At 31.5% G+C, this 12,927-nt stretch overlaps 1 protein-coding gene across 2 annotated transcripts in view; it reads right to left on the bottom strand.

The window, feature by feature from the left end:
- The window catches only part of LOC105472991 (cadherin 9), a 166,301-nt gene that overhangs the window by 29,243 nt on the left and 124,131 nt on the right, over positions 1-12,927 (bottom strand). The window contains exons 4-7 of one of the 2 annotated variants that reach the window (XM_071099071.1): positions 5,049-5,168; positions 4,306-4,473; positions 1,638-1,825; positions 483-736 (exon numbers count right to left, since the gene is read on the bottom strand). In XM_071099071.1, coding sequence (XP_070955172.1) covers positions 483-736; positions 1,638-1,825; positions 4,306-4,473; positions 5,049-5,168 — 730 coding nt within the window. The remainder of the gene's footprint in view (positions 1-482; positions 737-1,637; positions 1,826-4,305; positions 4,474-5,048; positions 5,169-12,927) is intronic. The other variant, XM_071099072.1, reaches the window with a different exon arrangement.

Raw genomic sequence — 12,927 nt, 5'->3', positions numbered from 1 at the left:
GACATGATATTCTTCAAAAGATTTGATATGTGTTAGGCCTTAGTAACAATTTTCAAAAGAAAATCATAATTTATAGGAAAACTTTTTTTCTAATTTATTTATTTAGTTCATTATTTACGTCACCTTTTATTTAACCAAGAGGGATAATGAGACAAGGACTACAGTAAGGATAAAGGTATTAAAATCATTGACTCTGGCATTAAACTGCTTGGTTCTTACACTCAGCTTTGCTAATAAACAATGGGCAAGTTACTTAAGTACTTGGAGCCTCAGTTTTATCATCTCCAAAAAACGTTTACAATACTATCTACCTTGTACCCAGAGCATTTAAAAGAGAGCCAAGCTAAGAATCTGTGGTCTGGAAGTGTTCAGTGTTATTACTGTGCTTGATTATACATTGTGCAACCATTTTTTCACGCAGTTTGTAAATAGTGAGATCATTATATTTCTAAAAACATAATAAATGTTTTCAAAGTACTTACTTTATTAAATTGTTCCTGGCATCTGGGTCGTACGCTGTAACCTGTCCAATGATACTGCCCTCCTTTACATCTTCATCTACTTCTATCAAGTAAGAGACTTTACTGAACACAGGAGGTTCATCTATATCTTCCACAGATATTTTGACCACAGCTGTGTCTTTGAAAGGTCCCAGGTGCAAGAATCGTGGATCAGGGTGGGTGTTACTTGCATCCACTCTTAAAGTGTAGAGCATTTGATTTTCAAAATCTAAATTCTGAAGTTAAATAAAATAAAAGAAATTAGCGTAATTCAGAAGATATGACAACGGAAGACGATTTCAAAGTTTAATAGCCAGCGATTATACGAACAATTCTGTTTAAATGACTTTCTCAATGGTTGCTTCATAGGTATACGCAATAAATTTATAAATATGTGTTTTGCCATACACTTCACAGAGGGTTAACTTAATATAATGGCATACACATTGATTTTGATTCTCAGTAATATGCTTCATTTTTTTTGGTGACATGTAAATGAAGTATTATCTAATGGATGTATACAATATGTGTTATCATTATTAAAGTTATATAGTAACAATCAGAAGAAAAATATAAAATAGAAGTATAGAATAAAACTTATTTCTATTTCAATTATTTGAGAGCTTGTTGAAGGTAAGATATGCATAAAAAGTGAAATAAGGACAATACGAAATGATACTATTGAGCTGTATTATTAGATGTAAAGATTCAGAATGTTCTCCCACACTGCATTGAAAATCATGGCAACCAATGGAAAACACAGAGCATCTTCAGGTTATATTTATTTAAATAGATCATCACACTTAACAATGAAAATATTTTGAAAAGTACATGAAATAATGATGGCTGCATGTTTATTTTTTCCTCTATGGAGAAATACAAACAAGTACCTTGAAGTTTATCTAATTTTAATTTGACTGTTTTCTAGTGTAAGCATAAGCAACTGAGGTTTTAAGTGTCAATTATGAAGACATTTAACTTGTTTGAAGTGATATCACAACTATTCCCATTTATCTGAAGGATAGACAGCATGTAAAAGATTGGAGAAAATAAATCCCAGGCTTTTTCCCCCTTTACTGAAAAGCAAAAATGAATTATAAAGCACTCAATGAAAAAATGAAGACAGTGAAAGGAAACCTGTTTGACAGTTATAATCCCTTCCTGTGTATCCTTGTCAGTGATGACATCGAACATATCTGCACCATCTCCTTCAGCAATTCTATACTCCATCTCTGCATTTTCCCCCACGTCAGGGTCATTGGCTTTTATCCTTCCAAGATGAGTTCCAAGAGGTACAGACTCAGGGGAATTAAATTGATACGTACCTATAAATTAAGTAAGAGCTGTTTTGACATTTCATCTTTAGATAACAACCTTCTTTCATTTCCTCTGCATTTTTAACTTAAATACATTAATTTTAAATAGGGAGAGTTTTTATCATATTGAATTGTAAGCTGTCAAAATTATATATTTATTAATTTGGAAAAATAATTTTTAAAACACAACACTCTCATTTTGTAAATGAGAAGTGTAAGTCCCAGAAAAAAAATTACAGAATGTCCCAAGGTTATTTAGACTATAGATGGTAGGCCTGATATAAGAATCCAGTAGTTTTGACTTATAAGAACATGAAAAACAATTATTTACTGCTCATCTGGGGCTTTCAAAACAGTCATCACACTTTTTTTACATATATTCAGTTACATTTTAAAAATCCATTTATTATTTTATTCAGGAATAAAAAATAATGCCATACAGACCAATATTTCCTTTTTTTTTTTTTTTTTGCCTGTTTGTTTTAGTTTTAATATATTTTAGTGGGGCATGGATTTTTCTACTTTTTGTAGGTTCACGCAAATATTATATTATATTCTGGTGTCCCTAAAAGCATTTTAGTTTCTGGCTACCTATTCAAGACACAATAGAAAAAAAAAAAAAAAAAAAAAAAAAACTTTAATGTTAATGAAGGTCAGAAATATTTTTAAACATTTACAATGTGCTGCAGTCTATACAAGGTCAAAGGGCTTATATGCTAATTTATTTAATCCTCACACTAGTTCTCAAAGGACCAATTTAGCCGTATCATCTTCAGGGGCAGGCCTTAAGGAAATTATCCTGCAGACTTGGGAAAGGGAGAATGCAAAAACTAATTCTTTCTGACTTCAAAGTCTGTATTCTTTACAATTGATTTGGTGATTAAGAATATGAGTATATAAATCCAATTGCCTGGGTCTGAATTCTGACCACCTGGCCAGTTAGTTAAATTCTCTAAACTTTGATGTCCGCATCTAAGAAACAAGGATGATAATGATAGTAATTCACTCATAGGTTTGTTTTAGGGATGACATAAATTTAGCTCTGGGTGTAGTCCTTAACTATTGTAGTTCCAGAGTTTTGTTAACATTATTATAGATAGCAGAATTACAGAATGTCAAATTAAAAATGCATCGAGTGTCACTCTTTATAAAGGAATATGAATGCAAAGTTTAGGTTTATGTTATTTAGGCTTATTATTTATGTTCTCAGCAAACTTTATAGTCTTACATATATCATATAAATATGTCCACCAATCAAAGCTCGATAAAACATTTTCAATATAATTGGCCTGGAAAACTGTTTTACTGTTTTGAGATTAGTGATATGAATTTAAGTTTCAGCTTTTAATTGAATATTTCAAAATAGGACTCCTTATATATTTATTCTCTGCAAAATAACAAATTTCAGTGGAGAATGGAAATCTTTTTCTACAGGACGTCATGAAATGAAAAGCATCCATGGTTTAATGTCCATCCTAAAATGGTGACAACTGAAAGAGCGTTAACTGATGTAATCTTCATAACTTGGTAGCAGAGATACTACCAAACTTGAATATGTCTAAAATGCCCTCACAAATGTGGTAAACCATAACTCTATGGGCCACTAGGAAAATATAAAAATAATGCTAAATAAGCCAATCTGCGCTGATGTTTTTACAATATCGAAAAGTCTGTGTTTCACAATCAATTAGATAAGAGATTTTAAGTTTTACATGCCAGCAGGGTAGCTGAGGTAAGACAAGTGAGAGACACAGGATTTGAATCCAGATAGCCAGACAAGAGAGTCCACACTCCTAATCAGGAGGAGGATCCAAAGGAAAATGTTAAGACAATCTTAGTGAATGTTGAGAAAGGAAGTCTGGAAAACTTTATAATGCTTCAAAATTAGAAAAGTTAATTAAAAAGTTGCCAGAGAGGCCGAGCACGGTGGCTCAAGCCTGTAATCACAGCACTTTGGGAGGCTGAGGCGGGCGGATCACAAGGTCAGGCATTCCAGACCAGCCTGGCCAACATGGTGAAACTCCGTCTCTACTAAAAATACAAAAATTAGCCAGGTGTGGTGGCGCTCACTGGTAATCCCAGCTACTCAAGAGGCTGAGGCAGGAGAATTGCTTGAACCCAGGAGTCAGAGGTTGCAGTGAGCCGAGATCACACCACTGCACTCCAGCCTGGGCGACAGAGTGAGACTCTGTCTCAAAAAAAAAACAAAAAACAAAACAACAACAACAACAACAACAAAAACTTGCCAGAGAAGCTTAATCCTTTGTTCTCTCACACTACATACCCCCAAAAATGATGAAAATAATCACCATCACTCTCTATTTGTGGGAAATTGTGATTTTTTTTTCTTTTTGTAGAGGAATGGATTGTGGTTTTTCCTTTATGCATCAACCAATAGCAAAACTACTAGCATGAAGCATGAATATTAAACTCGGCTACTAGTGTGTTTGAGAAGTTTTCGGACATGAGATCACTGAAACATTCCTTACTCTGAGGAAATCGAGGAGGGTTGTTGTTGACATCTGTCAGTGTGATGTTCACTGTGGTTGTTCCAGAAAGGCCTCCCATCTGGCCACCCATGTCTTTGGCCTGTATAACAACCTGGTACTGCTCTCTATTTTCTCTGCTCATGTCTGGTAATGCAGTTTTTATTATGCCTTTTGGAAAAAGCAGACAAAAGTTTAGTTTTTAAATTAAGCTAGACAAGATTCATTTTACAGAAGTTGATTATAACAAACATAAAATGTCAATGTATTTAAATATGTCTTTCAATCCATAACTACTTTAACATAATTCACAGAACAAGAAGGATTTTGCCATGGGCTATTGTTCATGAAATGGGTTTTGCTAAATCAATGTATTTATTTTTTTGATTACAAAAATTAACTTCAGTCAAAAATCTTTAGACAAATACAGTTGTCTAATTTTGATAATTGTCATATCCAAGGTGTAAGTATTCTCTATGCCACATAATGTGCTGAATCTCTGTGAAATTTTGTATTTAGTGTTTCAGATTTAAACCCAATGAATAATAGTTTAAAGAGCTAAGGGTTCAAATAAGTTATTAAAATAATAGAAAGTTTGCATTTTTTCACATTCAATAATGAGAGGAAACAAATAGAAACATGAAACTGAATGAATAATGATTTAAAAATATTTTTAAAATCTCTAAATTAATTATGCATCTTAACGTATTGTACAATAAGAAGTCGACCAAGTTTAAATGTTGTACCTGATTCTGGGTCCACTGAAAAATATGGCTGTCCTTGCAATATGCTATAGACCACTTTGGCACTATTTCCATAGTTGGCGTCATCTGCATCTGTTGCAGTTACTTGTATAACAGATGTACCTACATGAAACCCCATCCCCAAACAGACACATTTACATACTTCCAAATTTGAAATAATCTTTCTTAAAAATATGTTGCTGTCAGTGTTTTGTATTAGACAATGTGGTATGTTTGAAGAAATTTATTTAGATACATCCCCAAAAAGTTACTTTTCTTTCTCATTTTCTATAAACTTGAGTATTTCTTAATTTTTTGTCTAAGAAAAGTATCAAAATATATTTATCAGTAAGGTGAATATAATGAGATTAGTTAATACATTGCATTTTTAATTGATTGGAAATGTTTTAGGGCAAACATTCTTAAAATGAATATAACACACATGAAATTTGTAATTTAATACATTTGCTGCTAACTGGAAACATGTATTTAAAAGACGAATCCAACATTTTTTAACCTGCTACTGCTTTTTACTCTGATATATTTGACTGTGAATGGTAAATAAAATAAAAAATAAAGAGACAATTTCTATGAAGAAACAAACCAAAATGCTGTAAAATTGACTTGCAAGATATTTTTTGTTCCTAAGATATATCTAATTATGAAGGGACTATGCCTCTCTTTTAAATATATATACTACGGTTGCTTATGATTACCCTTATTGATATGCTGCATAATACTGGTTATTTGATGCACATTTGTAAATCATTATTCTCCAAAAGAAGCTGTATGGTGTGTAATTCTGTGTCACAATCGATACTGCAATTTAAGCTTACTATCTAATTTCATATCATTAAATTTAAATTATGTTAAATTTTGTTTCAAGTCTTTCAAAACATAGAAGTGCTTTAAAAGCAGGGATCAACATAATAAAATATACTGATGAATTTTTCAAATTATTTTTTCCTGAATTTCTATAAAGATTCAAAGCATGGTTCTAACATCACCCTTAGCTGAAGCCTACTAGGTGTGCCCTTGGACAAAGCTACATTGTAGGACATTTTTCAGTATATTTTACATAATTTCTAAAAGTTTGAGTCTGACTCTTACACACATTTTAAAGTTTTTGAAAACAGGAAGATTCCATATTGGCTCTACCACCTAATTTAATAGCCCACATACATTACACACTCAGTAACTTGTCTAATTGAATTACGGTGGATGTTTCTCAAATGTTGTGTGTATATGTGTATGCCGATTCCAAAAATTAATATATAGTAATTAAGATCAATATTGACAGCTCATTTCCTGTCAATATATTTGAATGTTAACACATGAATTGAGCAAGACTTTTTAATGTTTTATCAGAATTAATTAGCATAACGATGACAACTTGAGCTCATTCTCTTGAGGCCCCTGTTTTCTCAACTGTAATGGAATTGATGTGTCCTGTGAGTGAATGGAAACATTACATATTTACTTAATCCATCCCAGTTGTAAGCTTTTATCATTAAAAAATTATCCACCCATGTGTTTATTAGATGAAAGCAAAAATGATAAAGTGATTTTATTCCCCCCACACAAATCACTTTATGATGTGCAGAAATCCAACAGTGTTTTTTTAAAAAAATTTGCATGTAATGTCCTTTTTATATAACCCTATATGATATATATTAGAATAAATGTGGTTTTCACAATTGGAGGTTATTGAAATATGAATTATTAAGCATTACCAATATGCTGAAAGTACAAGTAGTTCATTCATCAATTTTAGGACGTTTCTTGAATTACCCCTTTTATTTTTCTTTTAACGTGAGCATTACTGTAAGCTTTCTTAATGGGTACAGGTAAAAACAATCTTCTATATTTATTTGACTCTTTCAAATAATATTTTTGTGGAATTTTAGTTTTGATTATTAGCTCTGTTAATGGATAGATGATCTTTGAAGTTACGCCAAGATGCATGACAAAGATAAATAAGTTAATATAAACAACAGAAATAAATTCTATGATGTGGCCAAAAAGCTGAAAGCACACATGTAAAATACTTGTTCCACCTGTCAGAGCTCTGGTAATACTTAAGAATGCTTTTAAACACTGGTAGTCACTGATAAAATATCATTGATATGTTGTTTTTTAGCAAACTGAGAGACAATGTGTTGGATTATAGGGAATACACAGTTATAGTTTTTTCAGAAGTGTAATGACTCTTTACACAGTTAAAAGTTTTTAGTAATAAAATTAAATGGAAATTGGTTTATATGTTTTATGTTAATTTTATAAATGTTTGTTTATAAAGAAAAAATAAAAGAGAATACACATGGAAATTTACATCCCTCTAAATTTTCCAAAATATGTATAAATTTTATTTGTTCTTTAGTTATTTAAAATAAATATTTTATTTTCATATTAAAGATAAAAATATACTAAGTAAAATATAGTGAAATTTGAATGACAAATTTATATATTGCATCTCATATAAAAGAGATGAACATGATTTTGAGATCATTATTTTTGCAATTCACATTTTTATAAGAGTTTTGCATATATCTTAAATAGAAACTATCTTAAGGAATCAAAGAAGTTTACTGTAATTCTTAATTCATTATTTACTTAACTATATAATTAATAATCTTTAGGAAAAATTCCAAAGACATTTTGTAAATCGTGAAGAAATGTTAAAAGCCAATAAATAAATAACTTGGTGGCTAAAGATTTTGGGGAACCAAAAGCATTCCTCTGGATATGGAAGAAAAATTCATCAATATTAGTATTATTATTATTTAAAGATAAGAAAAGTTTAGATTACACAATGTGACCAAGCTATGCCAGTTGGTCTTACGTATATATTTATACGTATTAGAGGAAGTTAAATCAATTCAGTTTATTACACTATACAAAATAAACTTCATATACAAAAGAAAAAAATCCCTCTATATATTTGTGCCTTATATGCAAATATGAAAATGTTTTGAATCTAGTGTTTGAAATATTTGAAATCGTAAATGTAATTGACCCCGTGACCCCAAAACATAGGTAGCCTAAGGCCTACCTTTTGAGCACTGTAGAAAACAGACTGGAATATTTTGACTTGGCTCAATGTGAGAATAAGGTAATGAAAGTTACAGAAAGTGAAAAAGGAGTTTATTCTTCACACCTTTCTATGAATCTGGTTTGGATAGAGTCAACTGTTTGCTTCTGCAATAGGGCAATGACAGCCATTAACTTGAGGACCAGAGGTAAACAGTGCCCCTGACATAAATGTTTGTGCTGTGGGGGCCACTAATAAGAGAAGTGGCGGTAATGTTTTCAGACAGTGTCGTGGAATTATAAGGGGTCCATTAATTAGATGTCCATGAATTCAAATCATGCTTTGTTACATACAAGTTTATTTTCCTGTGAAATGCAAACTCTTTAAGGGCAGAGTCCATATCTAATTTGTTCAACGTTTTATATTTAAAACCCAGCAGAGAATCTAGTGCAAAATCATAAGAACTAACTTTCACAGAATGCTTAATGTAGACTAGGCATAGTTCTCAGCACCTGATTGATTTTTATTACTTTATCTTCATGATACATTTGGGATGTGGGCCTTGGGCACATAGAAGTTGCTAAAGACCACAAACCCAGTGTGTGATAGTGTTGGACTAGGTCTAAGTCCGTTCTAGATATATTTGGTCAAGAAATTTCCTTATAAATGCTTTACCAAATGGCCTCTCTCTGGTGTTACAAATGTAATTGGATACATTATTGAATCCACACGCAGTGAACCTCTGGGACATGAAGAATTCATTGCCTGAGTTATTTTTGTTGTCTGTAAAAAAATTACAAAACGATTCCTGGTTGGGGGTCAAGGTGTTAGGAGAAGGACTAGATAGGTTTTTGAGAGTGAAAGTAAGGGAAATTTCCAGTCATTGAGAAAGGATGCATCCCAAATCACCAAATTTACACAACAAGAATTTGCCTAGGTGAAGACGAAAGGATGCACATGAAGCAAGTTGATAGAAAATATTTAATCAATAGTATAATGATCACAAGAAATAAAAAAATACAGAAAGTAGAAATAGAAAAGGAAAATACAAAACGTTGTAATCGAAATGTATCCCATTATCTTTAAATATATATCTTTATATATCTTCCAAATTATGTGTTCTGATTAGAATATGCTAATGTATTTCAGATTTCATGAGTTTATTGGAGTCATTTTAATTTAACTGAAAATGGGTTGAGCATTTGGCACTAAAAATCCAATGTGAAATATGGCATATGATTGTGACAGACAGAAATTGAAGCAGAAGGAAACAACAAGGGAAATAGTTGTTGAGAGAGAAGAGGAAGAAACAAATAATTTAAGAAATAAAAATGAATGAAAATAAGCGACAGATAAATGGAGATCACCAGAAAATAGCATCGTATTTTTTTTTTTTTTTTTTTGAGACGGAGTCTCGCTCTGCCACCCAGGCTGGAGTGCAGTGGCCAGATCTCAGCTCACTGCAAGCTCCGCCTCCTGGGTTTACGCCATTCTCCTGCCTCAGCCTCCCAAGTAGCTGGGACTATAGGCGCCCGCCACGTCGCCCGGCTATTTTTTTTTTTTTTTTTTTTTTTTTTTTTTTGTATTTTTAGTAGAGACGGGGTTTCACCGTGTTAGCCAGGATGGTCTCGATCTCCTGACCTCGTGATCCGCCCGTCTCGGCCTCCCAAAGTGCTGGAATTACAGGCTTGAGCCACCGCGCCCGGCCAGAAAATACCATTGTAAAGAAGGGTAGGTCAATAATAAATAAAACTTATCTTATTCCATAAGACTCTATTTCTTAACAAAGCTAATACTTGTAGTCTTTAACTCTTTGATTTAAATGAAAATATCTTGTACTATCTGAAAATAATTTGAGAATTAAATCATTGTGTATTACTTTATTTATAGATGTATTCTTAATTCTTTGATTATGCATCAGATTTAACTGTTAACATATGGGATACACAAGGCATGGCAGAGTTCCTAAATATACTTGTTAGCTTTCCTATGTAAATTGGTTTATTTGGATACATAGCAGTAAAAGAAATCACACCCGTAATAATTATATTTAGTCTTTTATTCTCCTTTAAATAAGATAGGAGAGTTACAATAAAAGATCAACACAAGTTTAGGAGGTAAAATACATCTACTTTTTATTTAGACATATTTATATGGTTATATATAGTGATATATGTGGTTATATATAGTTTTATATATATATATATATACAGTTATATATAGATATGTATGTATTAAAATGCAAGGGGTTTATCCCCTTATATTCTTATTTAGATTTAATTTGAATGAGAAGGGCATTTGATTTAAAGTAATAAATAACAAAGATACTAATTTAGAGGAGTTACTCACAATGTAATAAATTAAAAGATTTCCAGACTAGATTTTGAATAATAAACATCACTATTTAACAGAGAAAAATAGTAAGGCATTAAAATTGTCCAGCTATCTCTGTGATACGGTTTGACTATGTTCTCACCCAGATATCATCTTGAATTGTAACTCCCACAATTCCCATGTGTCATGGGAGGAACCCGATTGGAGGAGACTGAATTATGGGGGCGGGTCTTTTCTGCATCTTTCTCTGGATAGTGAATGAGTCTCAAGACATCTGATGGTTTTAAAAACAGGAGTTTCCACGCACAAGCTCTCTTTCTTTGCCTGCTGCTGTCCATGTAAGACATAATTTGCTCCTCCTTGCCTTCTGCCACAATTGTGAGGCCTCCCCAGCCATGTGGAACTGTAATTCCATTAAATCTCTTTTTCTTCCCAGTCTCGGATATGACTTTATCAGCAGCATGAAAATGGACTAATACACTCTGCATCTATTAACTTTTCTTTTTCTTTTTAAAATTAGGCTAGTAGTAAGTTGACCAAGTCAGTTTAATTATTTTGGGCTCATGTTTATTTATTTATTAAAATAGGCAATTAAACCAAGTCTAGTATTTTCTGCAAATGCATATTATATATAATATATTATACATTTATATTTAAGTAATGGAAGTACATACAAAGTTATAGGTGAACCAAAGTGGAAGCAAGTAATATAATGTTAGTATTAGTAATGAAGAATAACAATTGTCCTCTACAAATAAGATTAAAATTTATCTGTATTCTTAAATCTTTATTTTTTAGTTCCAAAAGCTGCAGCCTTAGCCATACATCTGCCTGCTACTATATTATTTGTCTCATTTCGTGGGAATTCTAGCCATGTAGCGAATGCAACTGACAATGGCTCAAATCCTTGTATTTGCAACCTACATTAATCCGAAGTTGTACTGCTTACACTTTAAAGCTTACGTAAATGAAATATAGATTGTCTTACAGAAAGAGATTTTGTACAATATAAACTACAAAGCATCTTTCATGCATAAACTTATATATTGTATATTTTATTATTAGTGATGGAACCAGTGAAGGATTTAAAAAAATACATATATGTATGTGTGTGTGTATATATGTGTGTGTGTGTGTTTATTTCAGTTCTGATATTGTTACTCAACAAATATTAATAGAACCTAGATGTATTACTATTTCAAACGAGACAAAATACATTTGAATTATGTACACAGGTGACAAACAGCAATACACAGAGTAAAATATAATAGTTCATTAAGTATCAGAAAATAATGTAGGAGAAAATACAGGTTATGGGCGATTAAATATCAATAGTCTCTGATAGGGAAATATTTGCTTTTTTTCCACAAAAATGGGGTATTTCTTTGAAATATTTTGAGTATTCACATTTAAAACAATCATTCTTAAAGTTTCTCATATTCAAATATTTCCATTATCTTAATTATACCTTTTACTTTTCTAAGTATGTGAAATCTTTCTGAGGAAGGACAAGTGAAACTTTTGTATTGTAAAGTTTCAACATATCTGGTAAAATGATATGTACACAAGAGAAACAATATTTTTCAAAAGATACTAAAAAACAGAAATACTTTAAAATAATAATCAATAGGAAGTTGATGAGTATAATTTTACGTGCACCTTAATCTCACATATAAACCCATTAAAAAACAAAACAAAACAAAACAAAAAGCATGATATGTGTCTAAATTAACCCACTGGTTGTCCTATACAAACCTATCTAGTACTTCCCATGCAACTAAGGTCCTGAAAAATATAACAAGAAACATATCCACTCATGTTTTGTATTAGAGCTTTATGATTTCACAGGACTCTTGTCTAATTTGATAAATTCTTTTGTTTTATTAGAGTGAATACCTGAAAGGGCTATTTCAGTTCTATTTAACTGTTTTTTCCTCGTTAGATGAGATTTCATTGGAGGTGAGAATAAATAAGTTTTTAAAAAACTCTTGGTTCTTCCTGCTAAATGACATAGTTAACATTTTGTATTAAACATTCAGTAAAAGTGAGTAAGTTTGTTTTTCATTGTATATAAATTATTTTAGACTGAAACATATATTAGTTAAAAGAATGTCAAAATCATACACTGAAAACTGGTTTTTAAATAGTGTTCAATTAAATTGCATCAAATTTGGGAAATTGGTTGCAGATCTTATAAATTAAGTTTGTATCAGTTATTTTAGAAATATTTTTATGATGTGAATCAGTTCTCATTGTCTCACTAACAAATCTAAACCTTTTATATTAATAGAGTTAAATGTAGTCATACACAGATAAAACTTCGCACAAGTGGCATCTAAAATGGTGGGCAGCCTTAAGAAGTGAAACTATTATTTTCAGTTTGCATAAGCCAATGTTCAGCAGTGGAATGTGCACAAAAATAACGTAAAAAGACTTGTAATCTTGTCATGATGCCGCCAAGTTATTTGATCTTAATTCAGTTGCTTAATCTTTCTGAATCTTGAATTTCTAATTAAC

The sequence above is a fragment of the Macaca nemestrina genome, chromosome 6, assembly GCF_043159975.1.
Source record: "Macaca nemestrina isolate mMacNem1 chromosome 6, mMacNem.hap1, whole genome shotgun sequence".
Lineage (NCBI taxonomy): Eukaryota > Metazoa > Chordata > Mammalia > Primates > Cercopithecidae > Macaca > Macaca nemestrina.
Note: the sequence above shows the minus strand (reverse complement) of the source record. Positions and strands in the feature narration are given on the sequence as shown.